A 23,535-nucleotide genomic window follows, 5' to 3' on the forward strand; every position below is an offset into this window, starting at 1 on the left:
TTTCCTATTATTGAAAAGTAGTAATGCCAGTTGACTTCAGAACAAGAATGTTTGCGTGAACCTCTGAAGAATTCTATCGCTGAAATGACTGGAATTCCATTTTTGAGTCTGTGTGTCTCTCTCTGGATCAGTTCTCCTAGACTAGAAGAAGTATAACACGTCCTCCTGGGATAGTTGGGACCCTTGGCATGAGGATGGGGGGAGAATAACCTATATCTATCTGTGGATGGCCCAGAAAACTACAGAATACATACATACATACACATATGTACATAATATATACGTATACAAGTATATACTGTGTATTATATCCACATGGATACATTATTTACAAATTCTCATTTATATTCTATCTATACATATAATATAAACATGGATTATATACATATATGTGTATATATTCTATTCTCTACCTCTCTGTTTATCAGAAGAGAATTATTTACTATAATTTCTTGTCTCAGATATAAAAAATGATAGATCAATTCAATAGCCATTTAGTGAGTATCATATGGGGATAAGGAGGTCTACAAAAGGATGAAAAATATCATTCCTGCCTCATTGACCAATAAACATTTCTGGGCTAAGGAATGAGACTACAAAGAAAAGTATATAATAGTCCCTGCCCTTAAGAAGCTTGCAGTCTAATGGAGGAGAGATAGCAGCAAATAATTATGTACTAGGTATATAAAGGAAAAATTGGAAATAATTAATAGAGGGAAAGTAGTAGTATTAAGAGGAATGAAGTAAGTCTTCCTATAGAAGGAGGGATTTTAATTGGGACTTGAAGAAATCCAAAGAAGCCAAGATGTAGAGATGAGTAGGAAGAGAATCCCAAGCATGGAAGACAGTCAGAGAAAGTATCCAGAGCCCAGAGATGGAGTGTCTTGTTTGAGGAATACCACTGTGGAATAAGTGGTAGGGTGGGAGGTATAAAAAGACTGGAAAGGTGAAGAAAGAGGCAGATTATTAAAGTCTTTGAAAGCCAAACAGCAGATTTTATATTTGACTGGAGATGCAAAGGAGCCACTAGAGTTTACTGAGTAGGAGGTGACATGGATAGATCTGTGTTTTAGGAAGATCACTTTGACAGCTAAATGGAGACCAGAGTGAAGTGGGAAGAGACTTGTAAGCAAGCAGCAGGCTATGACAATGGTCCAGGTATGCATTGATGAGAGCCTCTACATACAAGGTGCCACTGAGGTGGTGGCAGTGTCAAATGAGAGAAGGAACCATAAGTGCGAGATGTTACAGTGATAAAATCAACAACCCTTGACAATAGATTGGATACAAAGATTAGAGCAATTGAGAAGTTGAGAATGTGAGCCTGGGAGATGAAGGTTGGTGTGGTGCCCTCACGGATAATAAGGAAATTTGGAAGTGGGAAGCCTTTGGGGCTAAAGATAATGAGTTTAGTTTGAGATACATTGAATTTAAGATGTCTGCCAGATATCTACTTCTAGATATCTCAAAAGTACTTGTAGATATGACTATAGGTCAGCAGGGAGGTTAGGACTGGATAAGTAGAGTGAAGGGCACAAGATCTCAGATTCTACCAATCATACACACACTGCTGAGCTTTGTTCTTGGTAGATGATAGATCAATAACATGAAAGGCAGGAAGGAGACTTGCACTCAGTCCCCAATGTCTCTTCAAGCTTCTTTGGAGAGTGTAAACATATTTCTCCCACGACCCCCACCCCTGCCATAAATCCTTGGAAGGCAGGAATTGTTTTGGCTTTGTCTGTAAATGCCTACACCAATGATGGTGAACCTTTTAGAGATGGAGTGCCATGCCCCCCCCAGACAGTGTGCTGTGCCCCTCACACTCCCCCCCCAACATGCTGAGTATGCCTGCCCCCCTTACCCCACACAGGGGAGGGAGAAAGTGCTCCCACTGGACTGCTAGGAAGAGGGATGGGTGAAGTGAGTTATGTCCTCAGCTAGTGTAGAAAAGGGAAGGGAAGTGGCACAAGTACTCTGCTGTCCTCCAGCTCTATGGCCTGTGAGCCACCCACCTTACCCCCTGTGCACTCCTATTGGCTGCTGGGCAGAGGGGCAGGGGATGTGAAAAAATGTCATCAGGCTGTGGTGGAAAGGCGGAGGTGAGCAGCTCCACCCGAATCCCTCTGCCTCTCTAGTAAGTAACTCTGGGGGTGGAGGATGGGGAGGGAGGGTGACCCAGTGCCCACCGAGAGCACTTTGCATGCCATCTTTGGCATCCATACCATAGTTTTGCCATCTTTGGCCTAGACTTTGCATATGTAACCTATGGATAAATGCCCAATAGAATTAGATTTTATCTCTTGTGCTTCTGTTTCCGTTTCCTCATTTAGAAAATGAGATGGATCCCTGCCCTCATGAGATCTGAAATCTCATCACCATGCAGATTGACTCAATTTTTTGATATTCAACAACTTCTCAGTTGCTTTTCCCCTCTGATTGGAGGGCTGGCAGGCAAAGAAGTAAATCCCTCCCACGGACTTCCTTTGTAGAGGAGTTTGAACTTTCAGAACTTCCCAGTAAGGGTCCATTTTCTATCAGAGTCCTGCTTGCTTTTTTCTCCTCAGAACATCATATCTTCTGGTAGCCCACCTTTTCAGCTTTCTGATATATTCTCTTTCCCCATTTGACTGTAATTTACTCAAGGGCCAACTGTCTTTCTTTTTCTTATTTGTGTCTCCAGCACTTAGCACAGTGCCTAGCACATCATCGCTTTCCAAAAGACGGGATATGAGAGAGAGAAGGGGAAAAGGAAGAAGCATTTATCTAGTTCCTACTATGTGCCGGGTACTATGCCAAGCACCTTTTACAAATATTATTTCATTTGATAAGAAACACAAAATTTCTCATCTCTTGCTACCATTCTGTTGTCTATTAGCCACTTTTCCCCTTCCGTCCATCTGGAAGCTACAAAACAGAAAAACTGTAAAAAGGAGTAAAAATGGAGACTAGTTCAAACCTACTTAAAGACACAGAGCCCAGCTAGCTCCTGGCTTGCCACAAACCAGCCCGTGATGGTGCTGTCAAAGTAAGAAAAGAACTCAGTAGAGCAACTCTCCTGCAGAATTCAAAACATAGTCATTGGCATGAGAAATGGAGAGACTGTCTGTGGCTTATTTAATGTCTTTTTTTAAAGCCACATCTAGGTATGGTGATTAGATCGAGCTGGCTTTTGCCCTGTGAACTTTTCCAAACAAAGTCTTTCACGCTTTGAGTTCCTTCTTCCCAGGGTCTCCCCATTCCCTGCCTCACGTTGACCCAAGGCTTTTCAGACATGAATTTCCATGCCCATTTCTATGCCATCTGTTTAAAATATGGCAGTTTGATGTCTGCTAGCCATGAGGACAGAAGGGTCCCTTCCCAGGGAAATAAAACACCCCAGAAGATCACATAGATCTCGCTTCTGACAACAATGCTTTGGGGAAAAGGAAGGGCTTTACACTACAGAGAAAGGTGGAGGCAGTGTTTACTTTAGTTGTGTCTCCAGCTGCCATGCTTTCTTAATATGACCTCTGTTGAACAAGGACTGGGAGACAGCTGGGTCTAACAAACAAACCATTGAAGCCTCAAAACCATCTCCTTCAGCCCAAACATCTACCAAGTTGCTGATGAGAAACAATGAGCCTTGTGGGCAGACAAGCGACTAGCAATTCACAAAACTGCTGTGTTCTTTGGAATTCCTTGGGTTTGGCCTGGGCTGCTGGCCACAGCTACAGTCTTTTTTTCAGTTCAAAGAACATTCCTTTGTGCTGTTTGTTCCTGGGCCTAGAATGCCTATGGAAATTTTCCTAGGAAAATTCATTAGTACAGCCAAACCGTCCAGAGATCTCCCTTTTGAACAATTGTCTCTCCCTAAGTCCAAGCAGATGAAATGGCAGAAAATGTTCAGCAGCAGATTGCACAAGAGAGACTGGGGATTTCTAAGTTCCCATCCAAGGAGAATTTAGAGATTCAGATGCTCTTACTCAATTAGTTTGGGCCTTGGGGCTAAATGAAGCCAAAGGCCCAGTGCTCTCTTTGGCACTCTCAGCTGAAACCCAGACACTGATCCAACCTCTGCTAATGGACCTCTCTTCCAACTTGAGGTGGCCCAGTTAGTATGTGTGCACATACATGCACACACACGCACACACAAACACACACACACGCATACACACAAACATACTTTCTACTCTGAAATCACCTCATACTTTCTACAAAAGTTCAGGCATTTTGTATCACTGTTGAAGAATAAAATGAAGTATCAAGAGAAATGTAGGGGCAATGGGGATAGGAAGCAGTGGAAGGGCTAGAAGGGGGCACAAAATGGTGCTTAGGAACCATGGAATCCACAATGTTATGACAGACAATCTTTAAATCAGAGAATAACAGTTGGGTTTCTTAACAGGAGCACTGACTGGTATCTGAGGGATGAGGATTCTAGTCTTAGTGTGGCCACTATTTTAGCTACGTGGCCCTTGGGAAAATCAGTCTTACTAAGGGCTCAGTGTTCTCTGTGCAAAACAATATAGGTTTAAACCTGCCTAGTTCTAAGATTTCCTACAAAGCTGTGACCTAAGAAAATGTCTAATCATTGAAACTCTAACGTCTTATCTTTTTCTTTCTGGGAAATAAAAGAAAGATTAGGAAAAAAAATGAAAGTAGACCCAAGGTCACCAAAGGGTATAGCCAATGCCTCATGCCTGCAATTCACTCCCTCATCTCTGCCTCGTAGAATTTCTAGCTTCCTACATTTATGACTTATTTGGAAGTGAGGGGAAGGGGGCAACCAGGGATTCTGAGCTCACATGGTTTCAAGCCTGAAAAACAAAAAAAAAGCACTTGAGAGATGTTTAAAAGAAATGGGCAAGACTGGTTCTCTTCCCATTTCTTATCAGAAACAATTTCATTCACTGGAGACCAATCAGAGGGGCTCAGGACATCCTCCTGTGCAAGAAGATGTCACTCAGCAAGAGATCAAGTGCTCCACTGGAGGTGTTCCAGACTAACAAAAATCTGTGCCCTGTAAGTTCATCCAGTGCAGGGACAAACTATATCAATCCGGAATCCCTCTAATCATGTCTGTTACATTTCAATTATTAATTTCTTTAAATCTACCTGGATGCTACAAAATAGGAAAACTATAAACAGGAGCAAAATGGAGAAAAGTAAAAAGTTCCCATTCCAGGAGGACGATGTATTGGTTCTAAGGCAGAAGGGCAATGAAGACTGGGCAACAGGGGTTACAGCATTTGCCCAGGATCACATAGCTAGGAAGTTTCTTAGGTCATATTTGAACTCAGGACTTCCCATTTCCAGGCCTGACTGTCTATCCACTGAGCCACCTAGCTGCCCCCTTAATGCTTTTTTTTTAAACCTTCCTACAGTAATTGACAACCTTTCCTCCTAAAGATTCTGTCCTTCCTGTCATCTAAGATACAACACAGATCCTCATGCTTCTGTCTATCTGATGACTCTTCTGTTTTCTTTTCTGAATCATCTCCCAAGTCCTTCCTCCAACCATAAATTTCTCTTAGGGTTCTGTCCTAAACCTTGTTCTGTTTTCATTATGTACACTTTTGTTTGGTGATTTCATTAGCTCCCTTCCTAGCCACAGGAAGACCTGAGTTCAGCCTCAGACACCTGTGACCCTATACAATTTCTTGTACACTTAATTTTAATTTTATTTATTATTTTAATTAATAATTTCTTATTTTTATATAATTAAAAGTAATTTGAATTAATTTAATACTTAATTTCTGTTTGCCTCAGTTTCCTCATCTATAAAATGAAGATAAGAGCACCTTCCTTCTTCCTTCTAGAATTGTTATGAGAATCACATGAGTTAATAATTGTAAAACTCTTAGTATATAATGCCTAGCACATAGTAAGTGCCATATAAAATGTTAGCTAAAACAAAACAAAACTATCTGCCTTGGTGGCTTCAACTCTAAACTGAAGATAGCAAGAGCACCTACCTCCCAGAGTTGTTCTGAGAATCAAGTGAGATGTTAAATATTAAGAGCGTGTTTCTTGCCTTCTTCTTCCTTAAAACTTTAGATGTGTGATCCTATTGTACAGTCTGTTGAGAGGCGAGGAGCCCCTAACACATGGGCAGATAACTACGATATACAGAATTGGGACTCTGGCTTATGTGCAGACTCTTCCTGACATGCTTGACTTAGGTAACCTCTCCATGTGGAGGATGCTGCGGTGTGCTTTCAGGAAAGCCATGATGTCATGTCAGGGAAGAGCCTTAGAGAGAGGGTGGAGAAGGTATGGTTGGGAGGAGCCCTTTTTGATTGGCTGCCCCACCAGAACTGTTGGCATCTTCTAAAAGATCTGAATCAATGTCTGCCACTTCTCTCTCTCTGCCTCATTAATGTGAGGGGGCGATGCTTTTTCGTTTGTTTGCTCAAGAGATCTGGTAAGAGACCATGTAATGAAGGGGAGTGACTTAGAGCCTTCTCAGTGGTCCTAAGAAATAAACTTTAGTCTTTTGTCCTTTCCACTTGTTCTTTTCCATATTAGGTGAAGATAGTAGAGTATGTTTGACTTGGGAGTTTCAAAGGCTGGGAAAGCAAACCAGAGGAATCTTGGAGTTGGAATCCACACCAAGTTTTCCAGCCAGAGTAGCATGGATGCCCAGAAGAGCAAGGAGCCATCTTTGAGAGCTACTTTTGGGGATTCCATTTTAGGGGAAAGATTCACCCAACAATCATGCCATATCTGGATAGGAACTTAGTAAGGCCAATTCTATGTAGGAACTGAACTAAATTATGAGCCTAATTCCTCTCATCCCAGGGGAAATTATGTCCCAGTGTGTTAGGGGGAAATGTTATACTTTATTTTTACCAGCTCTTGTGAAAGTGAATTGATACTAAATGGTTAAATGAAACTAGGGCCCCTAACTATTGAGGGGGTCACATAATCAATAAAGGCTTGAGCTGATGGCAGTAGAGAAAATATATCCTTACCCTTAAAAGATTTCTTTATCCCCCCAACCCTCAAAGGGATACGGAGCAGTTTGGCTCTGGGAGAGAGAATCCAGAGCACACACTCACTCCATATAAAATATTGCATGTAAGAGGTCTGATCAAGAGAGCTCCAAATCAACTTGACCAGATTATAGAGCATGAACCTTTAGCTGGAGGCATCTGAAGGGTGACTCTAATGGAGGTGGGCATGAACACTAGCACTTTGCTGTAAGGACACAAAGAATCCTCTGATTGTCATTGACCGGGGCTACCTCTATAATAACGGGCAACTTATTGGACTTACTGCTCCTCCTTTGTTAAAGCAAGTTGCTCATGCTTTTCTCTCTTCTCCCCTCCCTCCATGGCTTCCTTTTGCTCTCCTCCCTTCTTTGTCTTACTCTTACTCCTCTCCTCTCACTTTTACTTTCTCCCCTTCTCCATTCACCTCTTTCTTTGGCCAGGGCTAGATCAGAGTACAATAAAAGGGGGGGGGGATATTTCTCTATCCACTCCCAGAGGTGATTAATAGTGAGTTGCAGGTAAAACACATGACAAGTGGTATTTGCTTGCCCAGGCAGCATAAGCTTCTTATACCTCAAAGTTCTGATGACTTCTAATGTTCGAATTCCTTTTTGGGTACATATCAGAGGTTAGACCTTCCCTGCCATAGGACCCAACACATTGATAAAGTTCTTGCAAGGGTACAGGGAGAGGGGAGTGTATTTTCCCCCCATCACGTTGGGGCACAGTTTCCTTTAGGGAATTGGGCTCATGATTTAGTTCATAATTTGGTCTCACCAAGTACTTCTACTTGGCCTGAGAAGTGATCCTGAGAGTGAACTTTCCCAGTCTTGGGTTACTGGAGGACAGGCATCATGAATCATGCCATGGTGAAAAGGGGACAGTAGATCTGGAACTTATCAGTCCCTCCCACTATTGACAAGACTTGTTCAGACAGCACCCACCTGACATGAAAGAGACTACTTACTCAGCAGCACCAGACCTGTGTTTACCTTCAGGGGAGATCTAATAGGCTTTTGTAGTGTTTTGTGATTCTATTTCTGTTCACAGTTGCCTTTGTGTTTTCTGCATTTTCTGTGAAGGTAAAATAAAGGTTATCCACTGCAGAGATAGACAAATACATCTTGTGTCTACCCAGGTGCAAAGGATCCTATTACCACATTTGGGAAACTTAGCATCTCTTTACAGTGAATATATAAAGACAGTTCCCCAGAGTAAAAGAGACAATGATCCTTTGGGACCAGACTCCAGGGTTTGACTAGATGTAGGAAAGCCCAGAATCCTTTGGAGAGGTTCTTTGGCCACCATGTATCACATGCAACTATGCCAGAGAAAGAAGTTCAAAATAAAGTGTTATATTAGATCTGAGAAATTGGGGAAAGCTTCAGGGAAGAGGTGTGATTTCATAGATTGTCAGAGACAAAAGAGACCTAAGAGGTGATGTCTGGGTTTCTTTAAACTCTAAATACATGATCCTATAAGTCTTTGATCCTAGGTGATTCTAGGCTAGTGATGGTAAACCTTTTAGATACCATGTGCTGTGCCTTGCCACCCAACTGAGTGCCAAGTATGCCTTGCACCCCACTTTATCCCATAAAGGGGAGAAAGCATGCCCATTGGGTTGCTGGGTAGAAGGTGGTTGAGGTGAGGAATGTCCTCAGTGAGTGTAGAGAGAGGGAGAGGAGTGACCTGAATGCTCTGCTCCCCTCCAGCTCTGCCACCTGTCAGCCACCCACCTTCCCCCCCGTGTGCTCCCATTGGTCTGCTGTGCAGAGGGATGGGAAATGTGAAAAAATGTCATCAGGCACAGTGAAGAGGGAGAAGGGAGCAGCTCCACCTCAGTCCCTCTGCCTTTCTAGTAACAAACTCTCGGGGTTCATGTGCCCACAGAGAGTTCTCTGAGTGCCATCTTTGGCACACATGCCATAGGTTCACCATCACTGTTCTAGGCTAAGAGAAAAGAACTTGCTTAAAGTCAAATCTAGCAAATAAAGACCTGGATTTTCTGATAAATAAGTCTAGTCTCTTTCTTCTATGCCTTTGAAAGAGCTGGGCTTTAAGGGATGCAGAAGGTTTTTACCAGACAGGAAGAGGAGCGAATGCATTCCAGATATACTGAACAGAAAACTGAGAAAAGAAAGGTAGCATGGAATAGGGAATAGAGTCCAGAAAATCATAGTTCAAATCCTGCCTAAGACATTTACATGAATAACTTTACTGTTAAGATTAATTTCTCTCATACATTCTCATCATCTTGGCCCGATAGGAGGTTAATGCTTCCTTGTCCTGCCTCTCTCCATATGTTCTCATTTATTTAGTTTTAAATCTAAGGCATAGAGCTGGCATAAAGGTCAAAGAAGAGTAATTATTTGACTTATTAAGTAGATTAAATAAAAAGTGAAAGGCTTGGCAACAGACACCATTCTGTAAGTATTTTAGTAGATTAGGTTGTAACAAACCTGATGATAAAGGTTATTATTGGGATTAGTTAGCTTAAGATACAACTTGCCGACTTCCGGTTAAGATGGCGGCTTAGAGAAAGCTGAAGTTCAGATCTCCGGAAAACCCTTCCCGACCGATCTCAAACTAGAAGCTCCTAAGGCGCCGAAATTCAAAACGATCAACAGCACAGACCCTGGGAACCCTCCTCCTGGACCTGGACCCGGTTCAAAAGGTACGGCTCCCCTTAAAAGCCAGAACCCGAGATCCCTCGGACCTCAGGGGTAGGAGCACAGAGTCCAAGGCTCCCGGAAGCGGCAGCCGCGCCGGGCTCAGAGAGCAGGGTCTGAGGAACAACAACCCTCAGGGTCTTCTACCCAAGTCCCAGTCCGGGTGAAAGTTACTGCCTGGGGCTTCCACTGCAGAGAGCCTGTCGGTCCGGGTGAAAGTTACTGCCTGGGGCCTCCGCTGCAAAGAGCTGGTCGGTCCGGGTGAAAGTTACTGCCTGGGGCCTCCGCTGCAGAGAGCTGGTCAAAACAACAGCAACCCTCAGGGCGGGCAAGACAGCCTCACGGGCTGGATCCTGCTATCCAAGTCTCAGTGAAAGTCTGTGCTCTCGGAGCTTGGGGAAGCGGCAGCCCATCCCCCCGCAGGCCGACGAAACAGCCTCACGGCCAGCGATTCTGAAGGCAACTTCCGGAAATCGAGCCAGGGGGAGAGTGTGGCCTCGTGGTCCGACCCTTCCATTCCAGTTCCAGTGAGGCATATTCAGTTTAACCCAGGGAAAGCTCATAGAACTATCTGCCCAGGACTAAAGCCCCTGAACACCAGAAAGAGACAAGAAAAACTAATCCTCCACATTCAGAAATGGCAAACTCCACAGAACCACAGAAGCCCCAAAATACCAAGAAAAATAAGAAGAAAGGGGCGACTTTGGACACATTCTATGGAGCCAAAATACAAAATACAGAGCAGACAGAAGATAATATAAAAGAAAATGCTCCAAAACCTTCCAAAGGAAATGGAAACTCTCCACAAACCTATGAAGAATTTGAATCAGAAATGACCAAAAAGATGGAAGCCTTCTGGGAGGAAAAGTTGGAAATAATGCAAAAGAAATTCACGCATCTACAAAACCAGTTTGACCAAACTGTAAAAGAAAACCAGGCTTTAAAGGCCAGAATCAGGCAGCTGGAAGACAACGATCGTGTAAAAGAGCAAGAATCAATAAAGCAAAGCCAAAATATCAAGAAATTAGAAGAGAACATAAAATATCTCACCGACAAGGTGATAGATCTGGAAAATAGGGGGAGAAGGGATAATTTAAGAATAATTGGACTCCCAGAAAAGCCAGAAATAAACACCAAACTGGACATGGTGATACAAGATATAATCAAAGAAAATTGCCCAGAGATTCTAGAACAAGGGGGCAATACATCCACTGACAGAGCTCACAGAACACCTTCTACACTAAACCCCCAAAAGACAACTCCCAGGAATGTAATTGCCAAATTCCAAAGCTATCAAACAAAAGAAAAAATCCTACAGGAAGCCAGAAAAAGACAATTTAGATATAAAGGAATGCCAATCAGGGTCACCCAAGACCTTGCAAGTTCTACTCTGAATGATCGTAAGGCATGGAACATGATCTTCAGAAAGGCAAGAGAGCTGGGTCTCCAACCAAGAATCAGCTACCCAGCAAAACTGACTATATACTTCCAAGGGAAAGTATGGGCATTCAACAAAATAGAAGACTTCCAACTTTTTGCAAAGAAAAGACCAGAGCTCTGTGGAAAGTTTGATACCGAAAATCAAAGAGCAAGGAATACCTGAAAAGGTAAATATTAAGGAAAGGGGAAAAATGTTATCTTCTTTTACTCAAACTCTCTTCTATAAGGACTACATTTATATCAACCTATGTATACTAATATGTGGGGAAAATGTAATGTATAAATAGGGGGTAAAGAAAGACCAAATAGAATAATGGTTCTCACACAAAGATTCACAGGGGAAGGGGAGGGGAAGAAAACTCCTATAAGAAGGAGAGGAAGAGAGGGGGGGGGTTTACTTAAACCTCAATCTCAGGGAAATCAACTCTGAGAGGGAAAAACATCCAGATCCATTGGGATCTTGAATTCTATCTTACCCAACAAGGGTAAGGAGAAGGGAAAACCAAGGGGGGGAGGGGGAGAGGGAGAACAAAAAGGGAGGGAAAGAGAGGGGGAGGGGGAGGGAACAAAAAGGGAGGGACTAAAAAGGGAAACATCAAGGGAGGGGACAAGGGGGACTGATTCAAAGTAAATCACTGAACTAAAAGGTAGAGCCGAAGAAGAAAAGGTTAGAATTAGGGAAGGCAATCAAAATGCCAGGGAGTCCACAAATGACAATCATAACTTTGAACGTGAATGGGATGAACTCACCCATAAAACGTAGACGAATAGCAGAATGGATTAGAATCCAAAACCCTACCATATGTTGTCTTCAAGAAACACACATGAGGCGGGTTGACACCCACAAGGTCAGAATTAAAGGATGGAGTAAGACCTTCTGGGCCTCAACTGATAGAAAGAAGGCAGGAGTGGTAATCATGATATCTGATAAAGCCAATGCAAAAATAGACCTGATCAAAAGGGATAGGGAAGGTAATTATATTTTGTTAAAAGGGACTCTAGACAATGAGGAAATATCATTAATCAACATGTATGCACCAAATAATATAGCACCCAAATTTCTAATGGAGAAACTAGGAGAATTGAAGGAAGAAATAGACAATAAAACCATACTAGTGGGAGACTTAAACCAACCATTATCAAACTTAGATAAATCAAATCAAAAAATAAATAAGAAAGAGGTAAAAGAAGTGAATGGAATCTTAGAAAAATTAGAATTAATAGACATATGGAGAAAAATAAATAGGGATAAAAAGGAATACACCTTCTTCTCAGCACCACATGGCACATTCACAAAAATTGACCATACATTAGGTCACAGAAACATAGCACACAAATGCAAAAAAGCAGAAATAATGAATGCAGCCTTCTCAGATCACAAGGCAATAAAAATAATGATTAGTAATGGTACATGGAAAACCAAATCTAAAACCAATTGGAAATTAAACAATATGATACTCCAAAACCGTTTAGCTAAAGAAGAAATCATAGAAACAATTAATAATTTCATCAAGGAAAATGACAATGGCGAAACATCCTTTCAAACCTTTTGGGATGCAGCCAAAGCGGTAATCAGAGGCAAATTCATATCCCTGAAAGCTCATATTAACAAACAAGGGAGAGCAGAGATCAATCAATTGGAAATGCAATTGAAAAAACTCGAAAGCGATCAAATTAAAAACCCCCAGCAGAAAACCAAATTAGAAATCCTAAAAATTAAGGGAGAAATTAATAAAATCGAAAGTGATAGAACTATTGATTTAATAAATAAGACAAGAAGCTGGTACTTTGAAAAAACAAACAAAATAGACAAAGTACTGGTCAATCTAATTAAAAAAAGGAAGGAAGAAAAGCAAATTCACAGCATTAAAGATGAAAAGGGGGACAGCACCTCCAATGAGGAGGAAATTAAGGCAATCATTAGAAATTACTTTGCCCAATTATATGGCAATAAATACACCAATTTAGGAGAAATGGATGAATATATACAAAAATACAAACTGCCTAGACTAACAGAAGAGGAAATAGAATTCTTAAATAATCCCATATCAGAAATTGAAATCCATCAAGCCATCAAAGAACTTCCTAAGAAAAAATCCCCAGGGCCTGATGGATTCACCTGTGAATTCTATCAAACATTCAGAGAACAGTTGACCCCAATACTATACAAACTATTTGACATAATAAGCAAAGAGGGAGTTCTACCAAACTCCTTTTACGACACAAACATGGTACTGATTCCAAAACCAGGCAGGTCAAAAACAGAGAAAGAAAACTATAGACCAATCTCCCTAATGAATATAGATGCAAAAATTTTAAATAGGATACTAGCAAAAAGACTCCAGCAAGTGATCAGAAGGATCATTCACCATGATCAAGTAGGATTCATACCAGGGATGCAGGGCTGGTTCAACATTAGGAAAACCATCCACATAATTGACCACATCAACAAGCAAACTAGCAAGAACCACATGATTATCTCAATAGATGCAGAAAAAGCCTTTGATAAAATACAACACCCATTCCTATTAAAAACACTAGAAAGCATAGGAATAGAAGGGTCATTCCTAAAAATAATAAACAGTATCTATCTAAAACCAACAGCTAATATCATCTGCAATGGGGATAAACTAGATGCATTCCCAATAAGATCAGGAGTGAAACAAGGATGCCCATTATCACCTCTACTATTTGACATTGTACTAGAAACACTAGCAGTAGCAATTAGAGAAGATAAAGAAACTGAAGGCATCAGAATAGGCAAGGAGGAGACCAAGTTATCACTCTTTGCGGATGACATGATGGTCTACTTAAAGAATCCTAGAGATTCAACCAAAAAGCTAATTGAAATAATCAACAACTTTAGCAAAGTTGCAGGATACAAAATAAACCCACATAAATCATCAGCTTTTCTATATATCTCCAACACAGCTCAGCAGCAAGAACTAGAAAGAGAAATCCCATTCAAAATCACCTTAGACAAAATAAAATACCTAGGAATCTATCTCCCAAGACAAACACAGGAACTATATGAACACAACTACAAAACACTCGCCACACAACTAAAACTAGACTTGAACAATTGGAAAAACATTAACTGCTCATGGATAGGACGAGCCAATATAATAAAAATGACCATCCTACCCAAACTTATTTATCTATTTAGTGCCATACCCATTGAACTACCAAAATACTTCTTCACTGATTTAGAAAAAACCATAACAAAGTTCATTTGGAAGAACAAAAGATCAAGGATATCCAGGGAATTAATGAAAAAAAACACATATGATGGGGGCCTTGCAGTCCCTGACCTAAAACTATATTACAAAGCAGCAGTCATCAAAACAATTTGGTACTGGCTAAGAAACAGAAAGGAAGATCAGTGGAATAGACTGGGGGAAAACGACCTCAGCAAGACAGTATACGATAAACCCAAAGATCCCAGCTTTTGGGACAAAAATCCACTATTCGATAAAAACTGCTGGGAAAATTGGAAGACAGTGTGGGAGAGACTAGGAATAGATCAACACCTCACACCCTACACCAAGATAAATTCAAAATGGGTGAGTGACTTAAACATAAAGAAGGAAACCATAAGTAAATTGGGTAAACACAGAATAGTATACATGTCAGACCTTTGGGAGGGGAAAGGCTTTAAAACCAAGCAAGATATAGAAAGAATCACAAAATGTAAAATAAATAATTTTGACTACATCAAACTAAAAAGCTTTTGTACAAACAAAACCAATATAACTAAAATCAGAAGGGAAACAACAAATTGGGAAAAAATCTTCATAGAAACCTCTGACAAAGGTTTAATTACTCATATTTATAATGAGCTAAATCAATTGTACAAAAAATCAAGCCATTCTCCAATTGATAAATGGGCAAGGGAAATGGATAGGCAGTTCTCAGATAAAGAAATCAAAACTATTAACAAGCACATGAAGAAGTGCTCCACATCTCTTATAATCAGAGAGATGCAAATCAAAACAACTCTGAGGTATCACCTCACACCTAGCAGATTGGCTAACATAACAGCAAAGGAAAGTAATGAATGCTGGAGGGGATGTGGCAAAGTAGGGACATTAATTCATTGCTGGTGGAGTTGTGAACTGATCCAACCATTTTGGAGGGCAATTTGGAACTATGCCCAAAGGGCGACAAAAGAATATCTACCCTTTGACCCAGCCATAGCACTGCTGGGTCTGTACCCCAAAGAGATAATGGACACAAAGACTTGTACAAAAATATTCATAGCTGCGCTCTTTGTGGTGGCCCAAAACTGGAAAACGAGGGGATGCCCATCAATTGGGGAATGGCTGAACAAACTGTGGTATATGTTGGTGATGGAATACTATTGTGCTCAAAGGAATAATAAAGTGGAGAAGTTCCATGGAGACTGGAACAACCTCCAGGAAGTGATGCAGAGCGAGAGGAGCAGAACCAGGAGAACATTGTACACAGAGACTAATACACTGTGGTATAATCGAACGTAATGGACTTCTCCATTAGGGGCGGTGTAATGTCCCTGAACAACTTTCAGGGATCCAGGAGAAAAAAAACACCATTCATAAGCAAAGGATAAACTATGGGAGTGGAAACACCGAGAAAAAGCAACTGCCTGAATACAGAGGTTGAGGGGACATGACAGAGGATAGACTTTAAATGAACACTCTAATGCAAATACTATCAACAAAGCAATGGGTTCAAATCAAGAAAACATCTAATGCCCAGTGGACTTACGCGTCGGCTATGGGGGTTGGGGGGGGGGAAAAGAAAATGATCTATGTCTTTAACGAATAATGCTTGGAAATGATCAAATAAAATATATTTTAAAAAAAAAGAAAAAAAAAAGATACAACTTGCCTCACCTCTAGAGGATAACTCTACCTCCCTACCCACTACATTTCCCTGAGTCTCAGAATGACTCAACTCTATATCTTTAATCCTTTGCATGGTGCCTGCCACATGGCACATGGTAGACATTTAATATATGGTCTTTATCTTGATATGGCAAAGTGCTTACTATATTGATAAAATTATCAATAAAGTTCCTGCCCAATTAATTGCACACATTTATGAAGATAAATGGGAGAGAATTAGTATTTTCAAATCTGACCAAAACCATCTAGTCAGGAAGTCTTAATCTTGAATCCATGAGTCCCCAAGAGATCTATGAATAAATTTCTGGGGCTCTATTGACTTAGATGGGGGAAAACTCCTTTTTATTTGCATTAATCTAACTGAAATTTATCACTTCCTTCAACTATAGATTTAAAAAACAAAATATTATTCTGAAAAAGGGATCATTAATTTCATATGCCTGCCAAAGGAGTCCACAAGACACACAAAAAGGTCAGAAATTCCTGATTCAGTCCTACTTTTCATTTTACAGAGGAGGAAACAGAGGCACAGAGAAGGAAGTGACTTGACAAAATTCATCCATGTTGTCAACATCAGGGAGGCAGGTAGGTTGTGCAGTGGATAAAAAGGAAGGTCTAGAATTTAGGAAGATCTGAGTTCAAATCCAATATCAGATACCTACTAGCTGTGCAACCCTGGGTAAGTCACTTAATTGCTATCTACCTCAGTTTCCCCAATTATAAAATTGGGATATTAGCACCAAGCCCCCTAGATCATTGTGAAGATCGTATTAGATAATATTCTTAGCACAGTGCTAGGCACACAGCAGGTGCATAATAACTACTCATCCCATTCAACCACAGGGACAAATAATAATTTTTTCAGAATTGAAAGCTTGAGACAGAATGTATCAAGGACACCAATATAACAAAGATTTTTTTTTTTTAGTTCTGGTCACAACTTAAAATTAATTTTTTTGTTCCATCTCTTTCCAAATATCATAGAATCTGCTAATAAGTTTGGATTCTTTGTGGCTGTCGTGCAGTCACACTGATACATGTTTACACCATAAAACTGGAGAAGGGAAAGCTACAATTACCAAATGTTTTCCTTTCAACTGTTGCAATAAATTGAACATGATGTAATTGAAAGATATTGCAAAGAGGGCAGCTGGGTAGTTCAGTGGATTGAAAGCCAATCTAGAGATGGGAGGTCCTAGGCTCAAATGTGGCCTCAGATACTTCCCAGCTGTGTGACCCTGGGCAAGTCCTTTAACCCCCATTGCCTAGTCCTTACTGCTCTTCTGCTTTGGAACCAATATGCTGATTCTCAGATTGAAGGTGAGGTTTTTTTAAAAAGGAAAAGAAGAGAAAGATATTGCAAATGAGGATTTTCTAGGACAGACGGGGACAACTTTTTTGGATATGTTGCAGTAGCTGTTGCATTGGTCTGAAGGATCTTCTTGTTGCAAATGTTGTTAAACCTAGAACCCCAAAAGCATAAAACTAGGGCTGGGTCATAAAAGTATGGTATTTCGGGGGTAGTTAGAATTTGAACTCAATTCTTTTGACTCCAGTTTGTAAGTATCAATGATAATATTTTACTCTAGTCCTTCTTGTCTCTTCTTGACTTGAGTCTAGTAGTCTGTCTACTTGCCATGCTACCTCCCAGGAGAAATACATCACCCTATGGCCTGAAGGGATCACAAGTTAATTCACTACCAACCATGGCAATATTGTATAGTTTGTTTATATTTTAAAGTATTATAGTTAGAGTGAGGCAGCTAGGTGGTATAATGGATCATGTGGAGCCTGGGGTCAGGGAGACTCACCTTCCTGAGTTAAAATCTGGCCTCAGACATTTACTAGCTGGGTGACCCCGGATAAGTCATTTAACCCTGTTTGCCTCAGTTCCTCATTTCCAAAGTGAGCTGAAGAAGAGAGTAGCAAATCACTCTAGTATCTTTGCCAAGAAAACACCAGAGGGGGTCACAAAGTGAGAAACAACTGAACATCAACAACAAAATTTGTAAGCTCATTAAGAAAATGCTTTGACACTTGTTCTCAGTGGCCATGAATAAGTCACTTCACCCCTCTCAGGCTTGGCTTCTTCATCTGTAAAATAAGGTTAGTAATATGCTTGCCCATTGTCCAAGGCTGGCATGGGAAAAAGAAGGCTTTGTAAACTGAAAGGTGATGATACTAACCAGTAAGCCTATAGTTTGAGTTTAGCAAGTTCTAGCAGAGCTGTGACTTGAGGGAATGGACCATAGGAAAGGAAGGAGAGAAAGTAGGAAAGATCCAGTAGTTTGTGGTCCTGCTTAGTTTGGAAAAGGGAGAAGGGACCATTGACAAAAATAAGGAAAGATAAGGATAAGAAATGGCTAAAACCATTCTCAGCCATGTTTCAAGTTTGCCTAGAACTAGCTAGACTTGCCTCTACATAATTCTACTTCATCTTCTGTTTTCCTTTCTATGAGTATCTCTCAGAGAAAATAGTGTAAACCCATGACAAAGGCAGTTAGGGACTTAAAGGTCATCGTAAAATGCATCCATCTAAGTCTCAGTTTCCTTATTTGAAAAATAAAGTTGAAGTTGGAGAAAATGATCTAAGCTTTAATGTTCTTCTAGCCCTAACATCCATTATGTGAATTTAACTTTTTATTCATTTCTTGCCAAAGAACCAAAAGGAATAATTAGCTCTAATGAAAATCTGAGATCATCCGTGTTTACCCTGAACCAGATGTAGAAGAGATGACTGGGATGCTGCTTCCACCAATATTACCTAAGCAGCATTCCTTTGTACTTTTGCAGACAGAATATTGTATATAGGCAACTAGTATAGTGACTATGTAGAGGCAACTAGGTAGAGTGAATTGTCCAGAAGATCTGAATTCAAGTCCAGCCTCAGGCACCTAGTAGCTGTGTTATTACTCTGGGCAAGTCACTCAATGCTCTTTGCCTCGGTTTCCTTATCTGTCAAATGAGCAGGAGAAGGAAATGACAAACTACTCCAGTATCTCTGCCAAGAAAACCCTAGATGAGATCATGAAGAGTTGGACAAAACTGAAATGACTCAAGGATAATCTTGTATTTGTGAGGAAACTAAGACAGAGAGGTACTCATTGGTTTCTATGGTCCTTTCCAGCTCTCAATCTATGATCCTACAATCCTTTCAGCTGAACTGATTCAGGTAATGACAGTTTCTAATCTCTTAAGGAATGACTAATTATCAGTCGTTCTCTATTCCTCCCCACCACCTGTCTTGAACCTACTCTTTCTCTCTAAATTGAATAAATCCAGTCAGTGTTGTGAGAAAGTGTTCGTTTCTGATGAAGTCAACAGAAGAGAGGAGCCATAAATACTAGAGTCTAAACACTGGCTCTGAGACTGCTTGTGGTTCAAATACCACAGGGTTGACTCAGCCTTTTATCTCTCATTCCATCTTCAAGGAAACTGACTTTGGTATGTCATCTCTCAGGTGGTGGGAAAGAAATCTTTCAACAAAACTTTAAAACAGAGGCTGAGGACACTTGAGATCACTCTGCATTTCTCAGGAGAATACAACACTTGGGGGCCAGGAATCAACCAAATACTTCTGATTGAGAGCCTCCATCTGCTTGAAATACATGATCAATTTACATCCAACAGGTGGTAGATAAGTCGATCCAATTGTTATTACACCTTATTTTGATTTAAGTTAAATAAAAAAGCATGCCTACACTAACTTTATATTAATCACAAAGAAATATTTCTTGTTAGGGAGCCAGACTAGAGTCCAAAACTAGGGCATTCGGGGCATTTTTGAGGTTTAGGTCAAATGTGGTATCCATTATTACCTAATAAAAGTTCTCCTTTGTGGACAGTTAACCCCTTCTTCCTTCTTTCAGTTAAGTCTTTACAATGGTTTCCTGAAAGAAGCACTCGGGACACTGACTCTGTGGCTGATGATCTAACTTGTGGACTGCTGACATAAAAAAATCAGGAAAAAGAAGGCTTGTGGAATCTTACCATGAGTGGCTCCTTTTCTCTTTTTTCCCCCAAAGCAGAGGTATCAAACCAGTTGGATCACAGAATTTTATAAACGTCTGCCCTTTCCCAATTGTCAATCCATCATGACTCATAGCAGGTACTTACCTCATCCTCATCTGAGATAAACTTGATTAAAGAAAAAAATTGAGCATAGTCTTTTTACAGTTGGAAAAGTTTTATTGGTAGCACTTTGAGGTAGCATACTTTTGTAAAAATAGAAAAAGTCAGAGCTGCTTATCAATTTCCCCTTTCTTAAAGGCACTGTCATGCCCACCCCTGGATGGTCGAAGAAAGTAAAATTCTCTGTGTTAATGATCAACCCCGTCCCCTTACTCCCATCTCCCCTAGCCATCCCAATCCACCCCATCCTCATTTGTTTTATTTATAAAACGTGATTAACTCAGTGACAAAGACCCAGCTAACCACTTATTGATTCCATTTTCCTATTGGCTTAGCAATGTAATACATTGGAGAGAACACTAGATTTGGAGCCAGAGGACCTAGGTTTGATACTTATGATCTGTCCCTCAGTTTTCCTTAACCATGAAATAAAGGGTTGGGGCTAGAAGACTTCTAAAGTTCCTTCCAGTTCTAAATCTAGGATCCTAGAATCTCTTGCCTAAAGGGTCTAGCCACCTCCCCTGCCATATTCAGAACCAGAGAGTGAACTAGGATACAATTTCAACTTTATTCTATCTAATCTCAAAATGGTGATAAATCAAGATAACCTAACTCTGCCTAGACTATAAAAAGGTCCAGGTCTACACTACTTCCATGAGATCTGATGTTCCTTCTCTCACCTTGGGAATAAGTATGTCAGGAGGTAGCTAGCTGCTTCCTAGGACCCTCTGGCAGATTTGTGAGCAGAAAGGCTAAAGCATCACTGGAGCCCAAGCGAGGCCCAAGGTTTTAAAAAGTCACAGGTCAGGAAAAGAGCCTGGTTATTAAATATGAGTAACAATTGTAAATATCCAACTTAGCACTGCACTTAAAGACACACATATACAGCCAGAGCAGGCTAAGAATTAAAGCTGCAAAAACAGTCTCGATCAACTTTAAACTTTAATACTGGAATTTTAAAAAAATTGCCTGATGTTCATAGGTTAAGAAATTCTTACCTTATTAAAAAAAAAAGCCCTTTATTCCCAATTATTTCACTGTTTGAAAACTGAAAATACACACACACACACACACACACACACACACACACACACACACTCAGTGTCAAAGTGAACAAAGTGACTGTGTCCAGACTAGGACAGGAGCCACGCCTGAGCTGCCACTTAGAAACTAACAACAAAAATAAAGTCAGTTGGTAACACGTAAAATCCTCAAAGACTGCCTAAAAACAGGCACAAAAGAATCATCTCCACGTGCCACCTGATAAATCCACACGGCCACGAGACTCACAACTGAATTTCAGACTTCAAGTAATCCAAGGTGCAGCAAGACTTGCCCTCAAATAGTCTTGGGCACATTCTTGTGAACACCCCAGGTTTCCCCACAATACAAAAAGTAGAAAACTGTTTACAGTAAATACAAACTAGGATAGGGGTTGGAGGAAGGGAAGGGCATCGTGGGAAAGGGAGAAGAGACACTCTCTGAATAAACCGGCTTTAAAAATAGGAATAAATTCTTTAAAATTTTGTATAATGAGAAGGTGCACAGACTGGCGTTGAAGCTGTCGATTCAGACTTCTTTCTGTCACAAACAGAAAAATGATTTCCTCGGGTTTTAACAGTGTCATTTAAAAATGCCATAAATTAAATAAGTTAGTTCACATTTTCCCCCCAGCACTTAAATTACATTTTAGTCTCTAATGGGCTCTCGAAGCTCGTTTTAAAAGTTCCAAGTCTTTCCTTCGGATACTGTTGACTCTGTCACAGCCATATTCTTCCAGTTGTAAAGGTATGTATTTTTCAAGTAGCCCTAAGCCCTGTCCAGGAGGGCTGGTAAACAGCTTAGTCCATGCTGGTTTAAAATTTCCGCTGAATCCCAGGAATACCATACTCCCTGTAACATAAAAGCCCATTTGTTAGCCAGAGAGTTCCGGGTCAGGCCGGAGGGTGGTCAAACCAGAGAAAGCTAGAAAAACTACATTCCCTTATATCAGCAAATTAACGCTTACCACTCACTTCTCATCCCAAGTAACAAAACACATCCCCATCCATTTTGTAGATTAAAAAATCAATATCCAAAATACCCCAAGTATTATATTTAATATGCTTTATTAATAATAACTAAAATAAAAAGCTAGAGTAAAAACTCTTAACTTATCTGTGGTCCTGAGAGAAGAGAAAGGGCAGAGTTACAGAAACTTTATCTACACAAGTAACAATGCAAACAGGAGGATGGAGTGAAAAGGATGCTGGGAGAGAAAGTCTATGGGTTCAAGATTTTCTATTTATATAGTTTCTTTTTAAAGTCCTTTAAATATGGCGGCAGTGGAATTGCATGTCAGCTCTGGGAAGGGGGAGGGAGAGAAAATGAATCATATAGCCATGAAAAAATATTTAAAAGTAAAAAATAAAGATGGCAGCCTTCATCTGGGGGGACATGGGCCCATTTTTTCTCACATCCTGAACATTACTCTCTAACACTTTTTGTCTTCCTCTGTTAGAATGTAAGGTCCTTGAGGGCAGGGACAACCTTACTTGCTTATATTAATATCAGCAGTTTTATTAAAGTCCCCAGCACAGAGTAAGCACATAAAACACAAAGCAAGGGGTCAGGAGCATGATGCCTTCACAATCTGGACAATCCATATGAAAATTTTTGTCCCTCTTTCTACCAGAAAAGAAGTCTAAATTTTTTTTCTTTTTCTTTTATGGGGTGTTTATAGTAAAAGAAACTATATCCATTTATAGTATTAAAAGATAAAATATGTTGATATTATGCAATACTATACATAAATTTTATGCATTTCCCAGTTTCTAAACATTTTCCATGTTGTCTGCTGGCCTTCACGTGTTGTCTGTGGCTTCTGCAAAACTCCCCCAAAATTCCCATTGAATTTCATATGCCAGGCCAAGACATATTGAAACATGACAGGGAAAGTGGCAATGTGGATGATGTGAATTTCACAATGAGATACCTTTAATGCTTTTGGAAAGTATAATGTCTCATTAAAACCTTTTTCACAAGAACAGTTAATGATGAAAAGAGCAAAAGAAGAGAGGGTGTGCCTTTAATTTTTATTCTTTCATTCAGTGACAAGTTAAAGCCCCTGATGAACATACAAAAATACATACATCATAAACAACTGAAAGGATATCTCCAAAAATGTAAACACAAACCTTTGTTTTGAAGGTGAGCTGGTTTGGCTAATCCCAGAGGTACTAATGCTTCAGAAATATTCAGACTTTTAATTTCTCCTCTTGTGCTCATCAGAACAACTGACCTATATTTTTAAAATTTAGAGTATTTTATTATCAGTCAGTAAAATAAGGGCTTATTATACACACAAAAATGGCCTTTCATGCCCGTCATCTTCACCTGCCATATCTCCCTCACTTTCTTATAAATCACCCCCAGCACAGACAAAAATCTAAA

The 23,535-nt window shown here is 40.3% G+C and overlaps 1 protein-coding gene across 3 annotated transcripts in view; it reads right to left on the bottom strand.

Annotated features, from left to right (window-relative positions):
- Positions 1-20,139: 20,139 nt before the first annotated feature.
- The window catches only part of CEMIP2 (cell migration inducing hyaluronidase 2), a 94,533-nt gene continuing 91,137 nt past the window's right edge, over positions 20,140-23,535 (bottom strand). For all 3 annotated transcript variants that reach the window (XM_007498563.3, XM_007498562.2, XM_001365179.4), the window contains exons 23-24: positions 23,280-23,383; positions 20,140-21,996 (exon numbers count right to left, since the gene is read on the bottom strand). In XM_007498563.3, the coding sequence (XP_007498625.2) occupies positions 21,800-21,996; positions 23,280-23,383 (301 nt within the window). In that variant the 3' untranslated portion in view covers positions 20,140-21,799. The remainder of the gene's footprint in view (positions 21,997-23,279; positions 23,384-23,535) is intronic.

The sequence above is a fragment of the Monodelphis domestica genome, chromosome 7 (genome assembly GCF_027887165.1).
Source record: "Monodelphis domestica isolate mMonDom1 chromosome 7, mMonDom1.pri, whole genome shotgun sequence".
Classification (NCBI taxonomy): Eukaryota; Metazoa; Chordata; class Mammalia; order Didelphimorphia; family Didelphidae; genus Monodelphis; species Monodelphis domestica.